The 12,024-nt window shown below is 44.1% G+C and overlaps 1 protein-coding gene across 2 annotated transcripts in view; it reads left to right on the forward strand.

Moving 5' to 3' along the window:
• ern1 (endoplasmic reticulum to nucleus signaling 1) overlaps positions 1-9,510 on the forward strand; it is a 94,575-nt gene extending 85,065 nt beyond the window's left edge. For both annotated transcript variants that reach the window (XM_085963940.1, XM_085963941.1), the window contains 4 exons: positions 1,327-1,454; positions 2,467-2,590; positions 4,230-4,297; positions 5,501-9,510. In XM_085963940.1, the coding sequence (XP_085820066.1) occupies positions 1,327-1,454; positions 2,467-2,590; positions 4,230-4,297; positions 5,501-5,722 (542 nt within the window). In that variant the 3' untranslated portion in view covers positions 5,723-9,510. The remainder of the gene's footprint in view (positions 1-1,326; positions 1,455-2,466; positions 2,591-4,229; positions 4,298-5,500) is intronic.
• Positions 9,511-12,024: the final 2,514 nt, after the last annotated feature.

The following is a 12,024-nucleotide window of genomic DNA, read 5'->3' on the forward strand; positions in this document are numbered from 1 at the left end:
GGGAACAGACCCGGGAAGTGAAGTAGAAGGGAGAGAGGAGGAATGGAGCCAGCATTGTAACTAGGGGCCATCAATATAAGATAGTCACTAATAAATCCAACAGGGAATTCAGGAGAAACTTCTTTACCCAGAGAGTGGTGAGAATGTGGAACTCGCTACCACAGGGAGTAGTTGAAGCGAATAGTAGAGATACTTTTAAGGGGAAGCTAGATAAGCACATGAGGGAGAAAGGAATAGAACGATATGCTGATAGGGTGAGATGAAGAGGGGTGGCTCGTGTGGATCATAAACACCAGGAGTTGCCGTTTCTGCATGAGCTCCAGCCAGTCCTCCAGGTGCTTCTGAAACTGTTGCTGCTGCTGCACAGTCTTAAAAAAAAAAAAAAAAAAGCATTTTTATTCTGATAACTTTTGCAGCGACTGCATTGCACAGAGTTTTTAAATTGCCGGTGCCTGTTCGGCCCAACTGGCCTGTTACTGTGCTGTATGTAAAATGGACCTTGTAATGCTTTACTCCAAATCGGTACCATTGTCATTTTTGTGGGTCAGTTGACATTGCACAGTCGAGGTGGCCTGGGACAGAGTGGGCCGCAGTCGAGGTGGCCTGGGACAGAGTGGGCCGCAGTCGAGGTGGCCTGGGACAGAGTGGGCCGCAGTCGAGGTGGCCTGGGACAGAGTGGGCCGCAGTCGAGGTGGCCTGGGACAGAGTGGGCCGCAGTCGAGGTGGCCTGGGACAGAGTGGGCCGCAGTCGAGGTGGTCTGGGACAGAGTGGGCCGCAGTCGAGGTGGTCTGGGACAGAGTGGGCCGCAGTCGAGGTGGTCTGGGACAGAGTGGGCCGCAGGCGAGGTGGTCTGGGACAGAGTGGGCCGCAGTCGAGGTGGTCTGGGACAGAGTGGGCCGCAGTCGAGGTGGTCTGGGACAGAGTGGGCCGCAGTCGAGGTGGTCTGGGACAGCGTGGGCCGCAGTCGAGGTGGTCTGGGACAGAGTGGGCCGCAGTCGAGGTGGTCTGGGACAGAGTGGGCCACCCTCAGCACTGCTGTGTGATTCTCCCATTCACCCCTGTCCACCATACAGACATGAAATGTTGCTGCCATTTACCAGCTCCATCTAGAACATGGTCTAAACTCTTTTAATGTTTAATGTTGACAGGTTGGAGGGATGAGCAGCTCTGGGACGCGAACCCTTCCCTTTTTATCTTCTGATCAGGAGTCTAATGCTCGTAAGGGAGATTGTATCATTGCAATTTCCATCTCCGAGCCAGCACGCAGCTGCAGACGTTTTTGTTTCTTGATGGATTTCTCAGTAATTCACTGTTTGTCTTTCTAGAGGATATTATTGCCCATGACTTAATTCAGGAGATGATGAGCATGGACCCTCAGAAACGTCCCTCTGCAAAATGCGTGCTGAAAAATCCTTTCTTTTGGAGTCTTGAAAAACAGCTTCAGTTTTTCCAGGTTTGCTTATTTTTCATTTAACAAACACACAATTCCTTCCCTCGCTGCTGTTTTCTTCAAGGGCTGCTGCTAATAATTTGCTTTGCATTTACATGCTCAGTACTGTGGATTCGGGGGTGTTCGCAGGAAAGTTAAATTCATGGGATCAGCACGTTCCTAATGGAGTGTTTTTTCCTTCCCTGCATTTTCAAAACTCTGTCCCGTGACAGCCTCTTTGTTGAGAGAGGGGCAGAGTTGCAAATTCTTCGCCAATTCATCACTTCTTTACTGGGCTGGTGTTCTCACTCTGTCGATCTTCAAATCACACTTTTTTTTGAGCAGATCATTGGTGTTTTCCTTTTTAGGTTTTAACAGTAGATACTAAAACAGGAGAAATAACTCGCTCAGTCAAACTGTTACGAGTGTGAATCCAAAGGCTGTTCATGCACCATATTATTTTGCAGACTGACCTGTTTTATTTCTCTCCTCACCCCATTAGTTTTCTTGCCCATCGCTCCTCTCCTGAAGGCAGTGACTTGTGTTGTCCTCCAATACTTCGCTCAAATGGCAATTCAACTAGTGTAAGGTTGGACATTGCATATTGATGTGCTATTTGACCACAGGGGCCATCAGAACTGGGCCTAATCCTGTCCTTACCCAGAGTCCACACGGGGGGGGTGGTCAACAGACAGTGAGTAGGAACATCGGCCTGTTTTTATTTCCCTCTCCCTTCCTGACTTGGTAATGTTGAGCCCAATTGTCAAACCTCCACTATCTCCAACTGAGATCAATTAACTCTGCACAGACAGAGAACCCTTTCTGTATGGCTCAGTACCATATGGTGCATATACCAAGCCATCAGGGAGAGGGGGCTGTTTAATTATTTAAATGGTGAGTGTAAAGGCCAACGGCAAGTCTCTTATTCTGCAGAAAATGTACATCTTTGAAATCTATAAACCTGAAAGATTCCATGGCTGTTACAGCAGATACACAACATGACTTGGGTCAAGTAATTTTGGGTTAATTGTTACAGGATGTCAGTGATCGAATAGAGAAGGAGCCTCTGGATGGGCCAATAGTAAGAGAGCTGGAGAGAGGAGGGCGAAGTGTCGTTCAAGGTGACTGGAAAGAGCACATCACTGTACCTCTGCAGACAGGTGGGCTGATCATGTGGATTCTGCTGTAACTGGTTGATTGAAGTTGTGCTGATTCATCCTCGAGTGTTTTACAGATAATGCTACTCATGTTCCTTTCCTCATTGCTGACCCCGTGTTAATGGGATCACGGGTAGCCGTGTAAAATCATTTGTTGTTGCTACCAGTAACTGTTAATTTTTACTATCCTGTAAGTTTTTATTTTAAACTAAGGTTCTAGGGTAAAATGGGTAATGAAAAGTTACTGTTTTACATGACCGGGCTCAGGCAAGGGGGAAAGATTTTTAAAAAAAAACATTTGTGTAAATCTTTGGTAATTTATCATCCATCTCTTAAAATCGGACTTCATCTGACTTGTATCTGCTGCTGAGCAAGTGAGCAGCGTCTTGGACTCTTGCCCGTGTCCCTATGGCCATCCACAAACGGCTCCCTCTGATCCTCTGCTTCCCCCTCTTCAGTTGGGAGATGTCACGACCTTTGCCTTGTGCATCTCCAAATGGAAATGGGGATGGGGGGGTGGTGGGTGGAAAAATAGGCCGCAGCCTCTCCATTTGTGTGGTTGCTGCTTCACAGTGCAACTCTTGAAGCTTGTATAGTTTTTAGTGAGGTGAGTGGCTTTGCTTGAAGGACTCTACCTGCTGTCTCCTCGTTCAGTCAGGCTGTCTGTCCCCTCTGATCAGACCTTTGCTGTAGGTTTTTATAACCTGCAAGAGCCTGGGGGGTGGGGCGGGGGTTGCAGTTTATCCACTGATGCAGGAAAATGTTGACTATTTGTCTGCCTCGTGATTTTCATATTGGCTTTTATAAAGAAATCATCGAATCTTACAGCATAGGAGGAGGCCATTCGGCCCATTGTGCCTGTGCCGGCTCTTTGAAAGAATTATCCAGTTAGACCCACTCCCCTGCTGTTTCCCTATAGCCCTGCAAATCTTTCCTTTTCAAGTATATGTCAAAATCCCTTTTCAAAGTTGCTATTGAATCTACTTCCGCCACCCTTTCAGGCAGTGCCTTCCCAGATCATCATAACTCACTGTGTAAAAAGAACCCTCCTCTCCCCTCTGGTTCTTTTGCCAATTATCTTCAATCTGTGTCCTCTGGTTACTGACCCTCCTTCCAGTGAAAACAGTTTCTCCTTATTTACTCGATCAAAACCCCTCATAATTTTGAACACCTCTATCAAATCTCCCCATAGCCTTTTCTGCTCTAAGGAGAATAATCCCAGCTTCTCCAGTCTCTCCACATAACTAAAGTCCCTCATCCCTGGTACCATTCTAGTAAATCTCTGCACCCTCTCCTGGGCTTTGACATCCTTCCTAAAGTGTGGTGCCCAGAACTGGGCTCAGTACTCCAGCTGAGGCCTAACCAGTGATTTACAAAGGCAACACAATTTCTCTGGGGAACGAGTCTTGTCCCTAATGTCTTGGAATGTGGCTGTTGCGTATGTGAAGCTACATCTGACCACCCTGCTCTGGTCTCTGCATCTGTTATTGAAGATCTGACGACATGAGCTCAACTCCCAGTCTCCATTTGCCATTTGATCTCTATTCCCTTCAGTGGATGAGGTTCACTAGCCTTTGGCCTGGATGCTGAGTACAATTGCATGTGGCCAGTGTTTCATCTCAAAATAACTTTTTCTTTATAGATCTCAGAAAATTCCGATCGTACAAAGGGAGCTCAGTACGAGATCTGCTACGTGCAATGAGGAATAAGGTAACTGCACCAGTTCTTCAAGCATCACTACTTTAATCTATAATAAAATGGCTAATATCAATGTGAAATGCTGCACATCTGAATTGTAATTATATCTGTCAGGTGAGGTGTTAAAACTGGTTACTGTAATGACAGCAGACAGTACTCCTTCTGACTGGTCAATGCTGAGGGCCGTGTGGTGGTTAAGTAACTCTCCATCGCCACAAAGCACCAACAGCTTTGGGTAGTTGGAGGAGGGGATTGGGACCCTCGATAGAGGAAAAACCAACAAAAAACAGATGAGCTAATTCTCAAACTAGCCAACGTCCTCCACAAACTGCAAGCCGTGACACAGCTGCAGTATCTAACACGTCAACAACTTGTGTTTATATAGCACCTTTAATACAGTAAAAACGTCCCAAGGTGCTTCACAGGAGTGTCAACACCAAAATATGACACTGAGCCACTTAAGGCGATATTAGGACAGGTGAAGTAGGTTTTAAGGAGCATCTTAAAGGAGGAGAGGTGGCGAGGTTTAGGGAGAGAATGCCAGAGCTCCGGGCCCAGGCAGCTGAAAGCACGGCCACCAATGGTGGGGCAACAGAAATTGGGGATGCGCAAGAGTGGGTGACTCTTCATTTTTGTCAACTGGCTCCTAGGAAGTGACTGTGTCTGGGACTTGATGTCCTTCTGTCACTGAGAGGTGCCTGGTCTCCAAACAGCAATCTGACTGTGACTGACAGATTAACGGAGAAATTAAACCTGTATCCCAGCACCCATCTGTCAAATCATTTGATAGCCGCAGTTTAAGATGCTTTTTTTGGTCTGGTTTTTCAATGTCCCGAAGCTTGTTTGTTGAAATTGCCTCCTTTTGGCGACTGAAGGTTTTAAATCTGACGATCTGAATGATTTGTAAAGCAGCTGGTGATTAGACAAAATATTTTGCCATGATGAGCTAATTTGCTGAATGGTTTTAGAAGGTGCAGGCACCCTTATGAAGGTGCAGGCACCCTTATGAACGTGCAGGAATTAAACAGCAAACTTTTGCAGCCAGGCATTTTTTTGCTCTGAGATATCTGAGTGCATTAGGGGGAGAGTTGGTTCTAGTTGCTGATTTGGAATGCTCTGCTGAGAAAGCAGGCATTACAATGTTAGGCAAATTAGGAAAATATTTGACTGTACATCTCCCAAGTCTTTTACATATTTTGCATGTTCTATTTTCAGAAACACCACTACCGGGAATTGCCTGAGGAAGTGCAAGAAACTTTGGGCTCAGTCCCAGATGAGTTTGTTTGCTATTTCACATTCCGTTTCCCCCATCTATTACTCCACACATACTTTGCAATACAAATCTGCAGCCAGGAGAGACTGTTCCATCCTTACTACTACCAGGAGGCAGCAGAACCAAGGCAGCTAGCCCTGTCGGCCACTGACAGCTTTATATAAACCAAGGGACAGAAGGTCGAAAGGCAAATTGTTTATTTCCAAATGCATTCCGCAGGGCCCTTTAAGAACTTGCACAACGAGTACAAAGAGACTATGTTTGGCAGAACGAGGAAGTCGCCAAACTACTGCTAAGTGCCTTATGAAAGCTGCAAATGATATGCAGGAAAATCCGAGACAAGATGTGAATGTGGTTCTCCAATTTATGGAATGCAGTCTGACTGCCACTATATTTTAATACAAGAAGATATTTTCCTCACAGGAAGAAAATAGTTTTTTTTTAGAAAATTAAGGAAAGTAATGGTGACACTACTGCTGCACTGTCATGGGCTGTTGCATGTTTCACTGTTTCGTGTTTCGGGGGAAAAAGTTAAAGTAATCTTCAGAAGAGGATCTCGACCATGTAGCCCTGAAATACAGAGCATTGCGTCTGTTCACAGATGCCGGCCAGGTTTGAGTGGTGCAAAGTTTTCTTGGTTACAGTTGGCTAAATTATGCCAAGTCAATTTGATTCTTGTTAAGATTAGAGCAGCTGCTACACCAATCTGTGGATTAGTTCACCCATCAATAGGGCAAAATATTCAATCGAATCAGCACAGTATGGTGACCCACAGCGTTCCCTGGTCTGTGGGTACTCAAACAATAGTAGGACGAAATACAGTGGATTCAATCCCCATAACAAAGGAAGCTGGAGAATGAATGACGATTAATCAGTGGTTGTCCACACCAAACAAAAAGCCTGTTGAAAGCTGTGCTTTCAGACCTGCATGAGCAGGATTTTATACTGGGGCACTGGTATTTGTAGCTTTATGTCACTGTTCTATGTTTGCGATATAAATGTTTTTTTTCATCTTAAGTCCAAAAACTGAGCGTCAGTTACCAGGTTTACATGTTGCAGATAAATCCCTTTTATTTCCAGTGTTTTACCCACTCGCTTGAACCGAAAGCAGTTTGAACAGTCCATGTGTCTGGTAGGTTGGCGCAAAATATACAGAAGCCTCGATTGTCTGTATTTCTGTCCTTTACCCATTACAATATAGGGCAGATGTATTTTGTGCTGGTATATTATGGAAATGGTGTGGCGAGTGCATTGTCTCCTGTTGCACTTCCTGCCCAACTTGAGTGAGAGATCTAGACCATTATCTTTACAGATGAAACTTGTGTGGCATTAAATCATTTATCCTTCTTTGTATTTTCCTATTTTATCCCCCTCCGCCACACTCACTATGTATTGATTCCGATCGGAAATGGCAGGCATGTGACCTTATTGCAGGTCCCCCACTACTATCGATCTGGGGTGTGAGAAGCAGGCATGTGTCCTACCCTCGGTGTACAATTCCCATCCTGTGGCGTAAGTACCCGGGCTCTGATTAATGCTTCCCTGACAGCAGGGCCATGGTCCTACTCATGTAGGGAACATGCAGGCTGGAACTCCTACAACAGCTCTGATGTGGCATGAAATGATGCATTTAATTTAAGCCTATTTGGAAATGTGCACTTATGGTAAAAGCTCAGTATTTGGTGCTTACAGGAAAAATCATTTCTCTCAGGACAGTGCAGCCTATGTTTTAATTGTCAAAATAATTTTTTTAATGTGCTGGTGATTAAAAGCAGTAACTTATTTATTTATTGGGGGGGTTTACATTTATATCCGGTGAGTGATAGTTTTGTCTTTTCAACGTTTAATGTGTGTTCAAAGCTGATTTTAGGACACGTGTATCCATCTTTGGTTTGAGCTTGTTTGTGTCTACAGGGTAGGATTAGATGGATGTTTCCGCTGAGTGTTAACTTTCTGTTGGTTGTGAAAGAAAAGTGACAAAATTAACTTCATTTTCTTCACTTTTTACAAAAAAATGTTTGAAATGTGATAAGTTTTGTTCCTTTTTATTTTGGCATTTGCACTAAAAGGTTTGATCTGCCATCAAGTTTAATGTCTCTTGCAGAAGTTGGTTTAAACAGATGATGCAGTTCCATAAATATGATGTTTAATTTTGTGATGTACGCCATGAATCTGAATTGCCGGTGACTCATGATTTCCATTTTGAAGTCATTAGGAATTGTGATTTAAACATTCAAAGTGCACTTTTCAAAATCCATTTCACTCATCGCAAACAAGTCCCAAAAGCACCGCTGCAGTTTTCCAGTTGTTATTCCAAGTGTAAAACCCACTCCTGATTGATCAATTACAGTACTCTCACCAACATCGTCACTTCCAGTCTTTATCCGGTGAGTTCTTTTAAGGATACCTAACATTTCAAGACTGAGGTTGATAGATTTTTGTTAGCCAAGGGCATCAAACAATATGGTAAAAGGAGTTGAGGTAGAGATCAGCCCTGATCTAATTGAATGGTGGAACGTGCCTGAGGGGCGGAATGGCCTTCTCCTGTTCCGGTGCTGGATGAGGAAGGCCAGTTCACCCATCCTAACCTATCTATCCAGAAATAACCTGCAGCCCAGTTCTCACCCACCTCGTCACAGCATCAGCCCAACACATCGGCTGAATTCACTTCTGTGCACAGGGACACCATTTTCTATTTGGAAAGCGATTTGTTCATGAGTCTAGTTAATTAATTCCATTTTTAAATGCAAGCATAATTGAAACTGATTTTTTTTTACAATTAGGTCTCTAATGCACTGTACCAACAAATTGTACATGGGCTCACACTCTTCCCCATGTGGTGAATTCCATTACTCGCAAGTATCCTAACTGGAGTAACATGCCATTAGTAGTGTGTGTTGCATAACTTGTATGAGATGTCATTCAACAATTGGGAGACTAAATTTAATTCTGGCATAGCTTATTCTGCCTGTTATCTGCATTTCTGCTGCATTGGGCATATCCTGAAAACTGTCCATACAGGAGATGAGCCACTGCAATATAACTGAGCTGTATGGTATCAGATTGGGTGGGGGGAATTGTCACTTTTATCCAGTGTGTATTGTATTTACTATAAAATTACAGCAGCATGTACTGATTATTTAAAACAATTGGCATCTAATTTACCTAAATTAAAGATACACTGATATGCTACATTTAATTTTTTTCACAAATGACAATCTCCGATTTTGACCCGCCAAAGTGCTTTTATTGGAATGTCTAAGTTAGCGGTGCTTGCAACTAAAAGGTAATAAAACTGGGAGTGTCCTACTGATGTAACCTGCTGCTGTTTACAGTAAACAATGCTTAATCTAGGCTTGGCTTGTCCCCAAAAATAATCATTGGACATTGTTCAAAAAGTGTGTTTAGATGCTGTGAATAAGGTGATGGATCTGTACCGAAAAACAGCTACGCTGATGGAGTTATGCGCAGTAAGAGAACTATGGGGTGCTGGTGACACCCTAAAGTGCAAGTTCGTTAACTGCCAGAGCAGAGATACGGTAACAACTTGTTATTCACTCCAGACCAACTGTTCTGTGGTGTACTGTTCTTATGGATACACTATGTGAAGTCTGCCAATAATATGTAAAAAATGTTTTATAAAGATTGCATCGGTTGCTGTGAAGGAGGAGATATGACAAATTTGTGATATCATGTGCCTACAGTGAGTACATAGCCTGTACATGTATAACATGGCTTTAAATACATTTTGAAAAGCATTAATGATGATTCAGGATGTGTGCAAGGAATAAGCAAGAACTGTAGACAGTGCTTTTTACTGGGGTCTATTATTTATGAAATACATGTCTTGAGCCTGGACGGTTGCAATGGTAAATCATGCTTTAAAATATTGGGAATGTAATTGTTTTTTTACTGTCCCTCTGGGTTAATGCAATAAAATATTAAAATATCATGTCTATTTGTGGTCTGTGGGTTTTGGCACCTATTGTTTAACTGAAGTGCGGATGGCAAGTTGACATTGCTTAAAGACACTGACTCACCAACCAGGCCCACTGTAAGAATCCAGGTGCTACAAAGTGCTGTGTCTGTGTGTTGATAGAGACACTGAAGACAGGAGTTTGGTTCATAGGTGTTTACTAAACAAAGTCTGGAGGGGAACTAACGGATACAACACAATATACAGGCTTATATAGCCCGAGTGGCCATTACCGGCATTACAGTACACATGGGGCTCTTAAAGGCACATACACTACAATTCCTCCCCTTTTAGCTAACCAGTACATAATATTTTAAGTAATTATTAATTACATGTTATAAGAAAAATAATATACACATTGCTGCAGTTAATTAATTATAAGTCAGTCTCTCTGGAGGCTTCCTGACTCGATCCGGATAACGCCTCGGTGGTGTAGTAGTTTCTGGTGGTGTAGTAGGTTCTTTTGGCAAGGCTGATTCGGCTTGAATGCCAGTGTCGGGTTCATCGGGTTCCAGTATCACCGGATCGGAGGTAGATATGGGTATCTCTACTTCATCGTTAGGCGTATAGAGTTGTGGTGTAGGTTGTTCCTTTTCGGATGACTCTATGGTCAGCATGGCGCCTTATTATGCTTTCTCTGATGTCCACGGTATACATCAGCGGTCCTAGTCGTGTGCAGATAGTTCCAGGCTGCCATTTCTCGGTACGGTAGTCCCGGGCCAAAACTTGTTGACCTATCTGGAAGGTTCTAGTTGGCCTTTCATTCATGCCTTGAAATTGCCGGTTCTCCACGTCCCTTCTGATGTTGGGCTTCATCAAATCCAGCCGGCATCTTGGGCTTCTATTGAAGAACATCATGGCGGGAGTTTGGTTTGTAACCATATGTGTTGCATTCCTGTATGCGAACAAGAAGTTATCCACCTTGTGCTGAAGTTTTATGTCTTCATTACCCATGGCCTTTATGGCCTTCTTGAAGGTCTGGACAAACCTTTCAGCCAATCCATTGGTGGCGGGATGGTATGGGGCGGACGTGTAGTGCTTAACCCCATTGTTTTTTAAGAACTTCCTGAATTCTTCGGACACAAATTGCGGTCCATTATCAGAACAGATCTGTTCAGGCAGCCCATTCCTGGCAAATATGGTCCTTAATACTGTGGTTTTTTCCGTGGTGGTGGAGGACATCTTTATTACCTCCGGCCACTTGGAGTGTGCATCAACCGCGATTAAGAACATTGAGTCCATAAATGGACCAGCAAAGTCAATGTGTACCCTTTGCCATGGAGATGAGGGCCACTCCCATGGATGTAGAGGGGCTTGTGGTGGAGCGTTTTGGACCTTCTGGCATCCTAGGCAGCTCTTGGTCATTTCTTCGATGTCTCCATCGATACCTGGCCACCATACAAACGCTCTGGCTAGGTTCTTCATTTTCACTCCACCCAGATGCCCCTCGTGAAGCTCCTTTAGCACTTTATCCTGGAGTTTGGGTGGAATCACCACTCTGGATCCACACATCAAGGTTCCCCAGCATACTGACAGCTGTTCTCCTCTTTGCGAGAATGCTGGCAACAGTGGTTCGCCATGTGCTGGCCATCCCTTTGCCGTTAAGTCGTAGACTCGTGAGAGAGTCGGGTCATTTCTCGTCTCCTTTTCAATGGCAGAATTTGTTACTGGTAGACATTCCACTATGGTTGAGTGGAACATCTCCACTGGGTCTACTGTAGGTGCCTCTTCTACCACTGGCAACGGTAGGCGTGATAACCCGTCAGCATTCCCATGCTGTTTTGATCCTTTGTATTCTATGTTGTATTGGTGTGCCCCTAGAAAAAGGGACCACCTCTGTAGCCTTTGCGCTGTCATAATGGGAACACCCTTTTTAGGGTTGAATATGGAGATGAGGGGTTGATGGTCAGTCAACAAGGTAAATTTTTGTCCGTGTAGGTAATGGTTGAATTTCTTCACTCCCCATACCAGGCTGAGTGCTTCCTTGTCGATTTGGGCATAGTTACGCTCAGCTGAGTTCAATGAGCGTGACGCAAAAGCTATTGGCCATTCCGAGCCATCAGGGAAGTTATGCGATAATACTGCTCCGATGCCGTAAGGGGATGCATCGCACGCCAGTCTGATTGGCAGTGATTGGTTGTAATGAGCCAAAACTTCTTTGGACGTGATGAAGTCTTTGCATTTATGGAAGGCACGTTTACAGTCTTCGCTCCATTTCCAAATTACTCCTGTTTGTAGCAGTTCATTAAGAGGGTGCAGAAGAGTTGATAAGTTCGGTAAAAATTTATGATAGTAATTTATTAATCCCAGGAACGACCTTAATTGTGAAACATTTTCAGGTGCTGGGGCTTTTATGACCGCTTCAATTTTTTCAGGTGACTTATGCAACCCTTATTAATTATGTGGCCACAATATGATATTTGATTTTGGAAAAATTCGCACTTGGGGCGATTTGCTCGTAGGCCCCGTTCTCTCAGCCTAGTGAGCACC

Source organism: Somniosus microcephalus, chromosome 21 (genome assembly GCF_052327205.1).
Source record: "Somniosus microcephalus isolate GS21.2 chromosome 21, FLI_Smic_1.0, whole genome shotgun sequence".
In the NCBI taxonomy this organism is placed as follows: domain Eukaryota; kingdom Metazoa; phylum Chordata; class Chondrichthyes; order Squaliformes; family Somniosidae; genus Somniosus; species Somniosus microcephalus.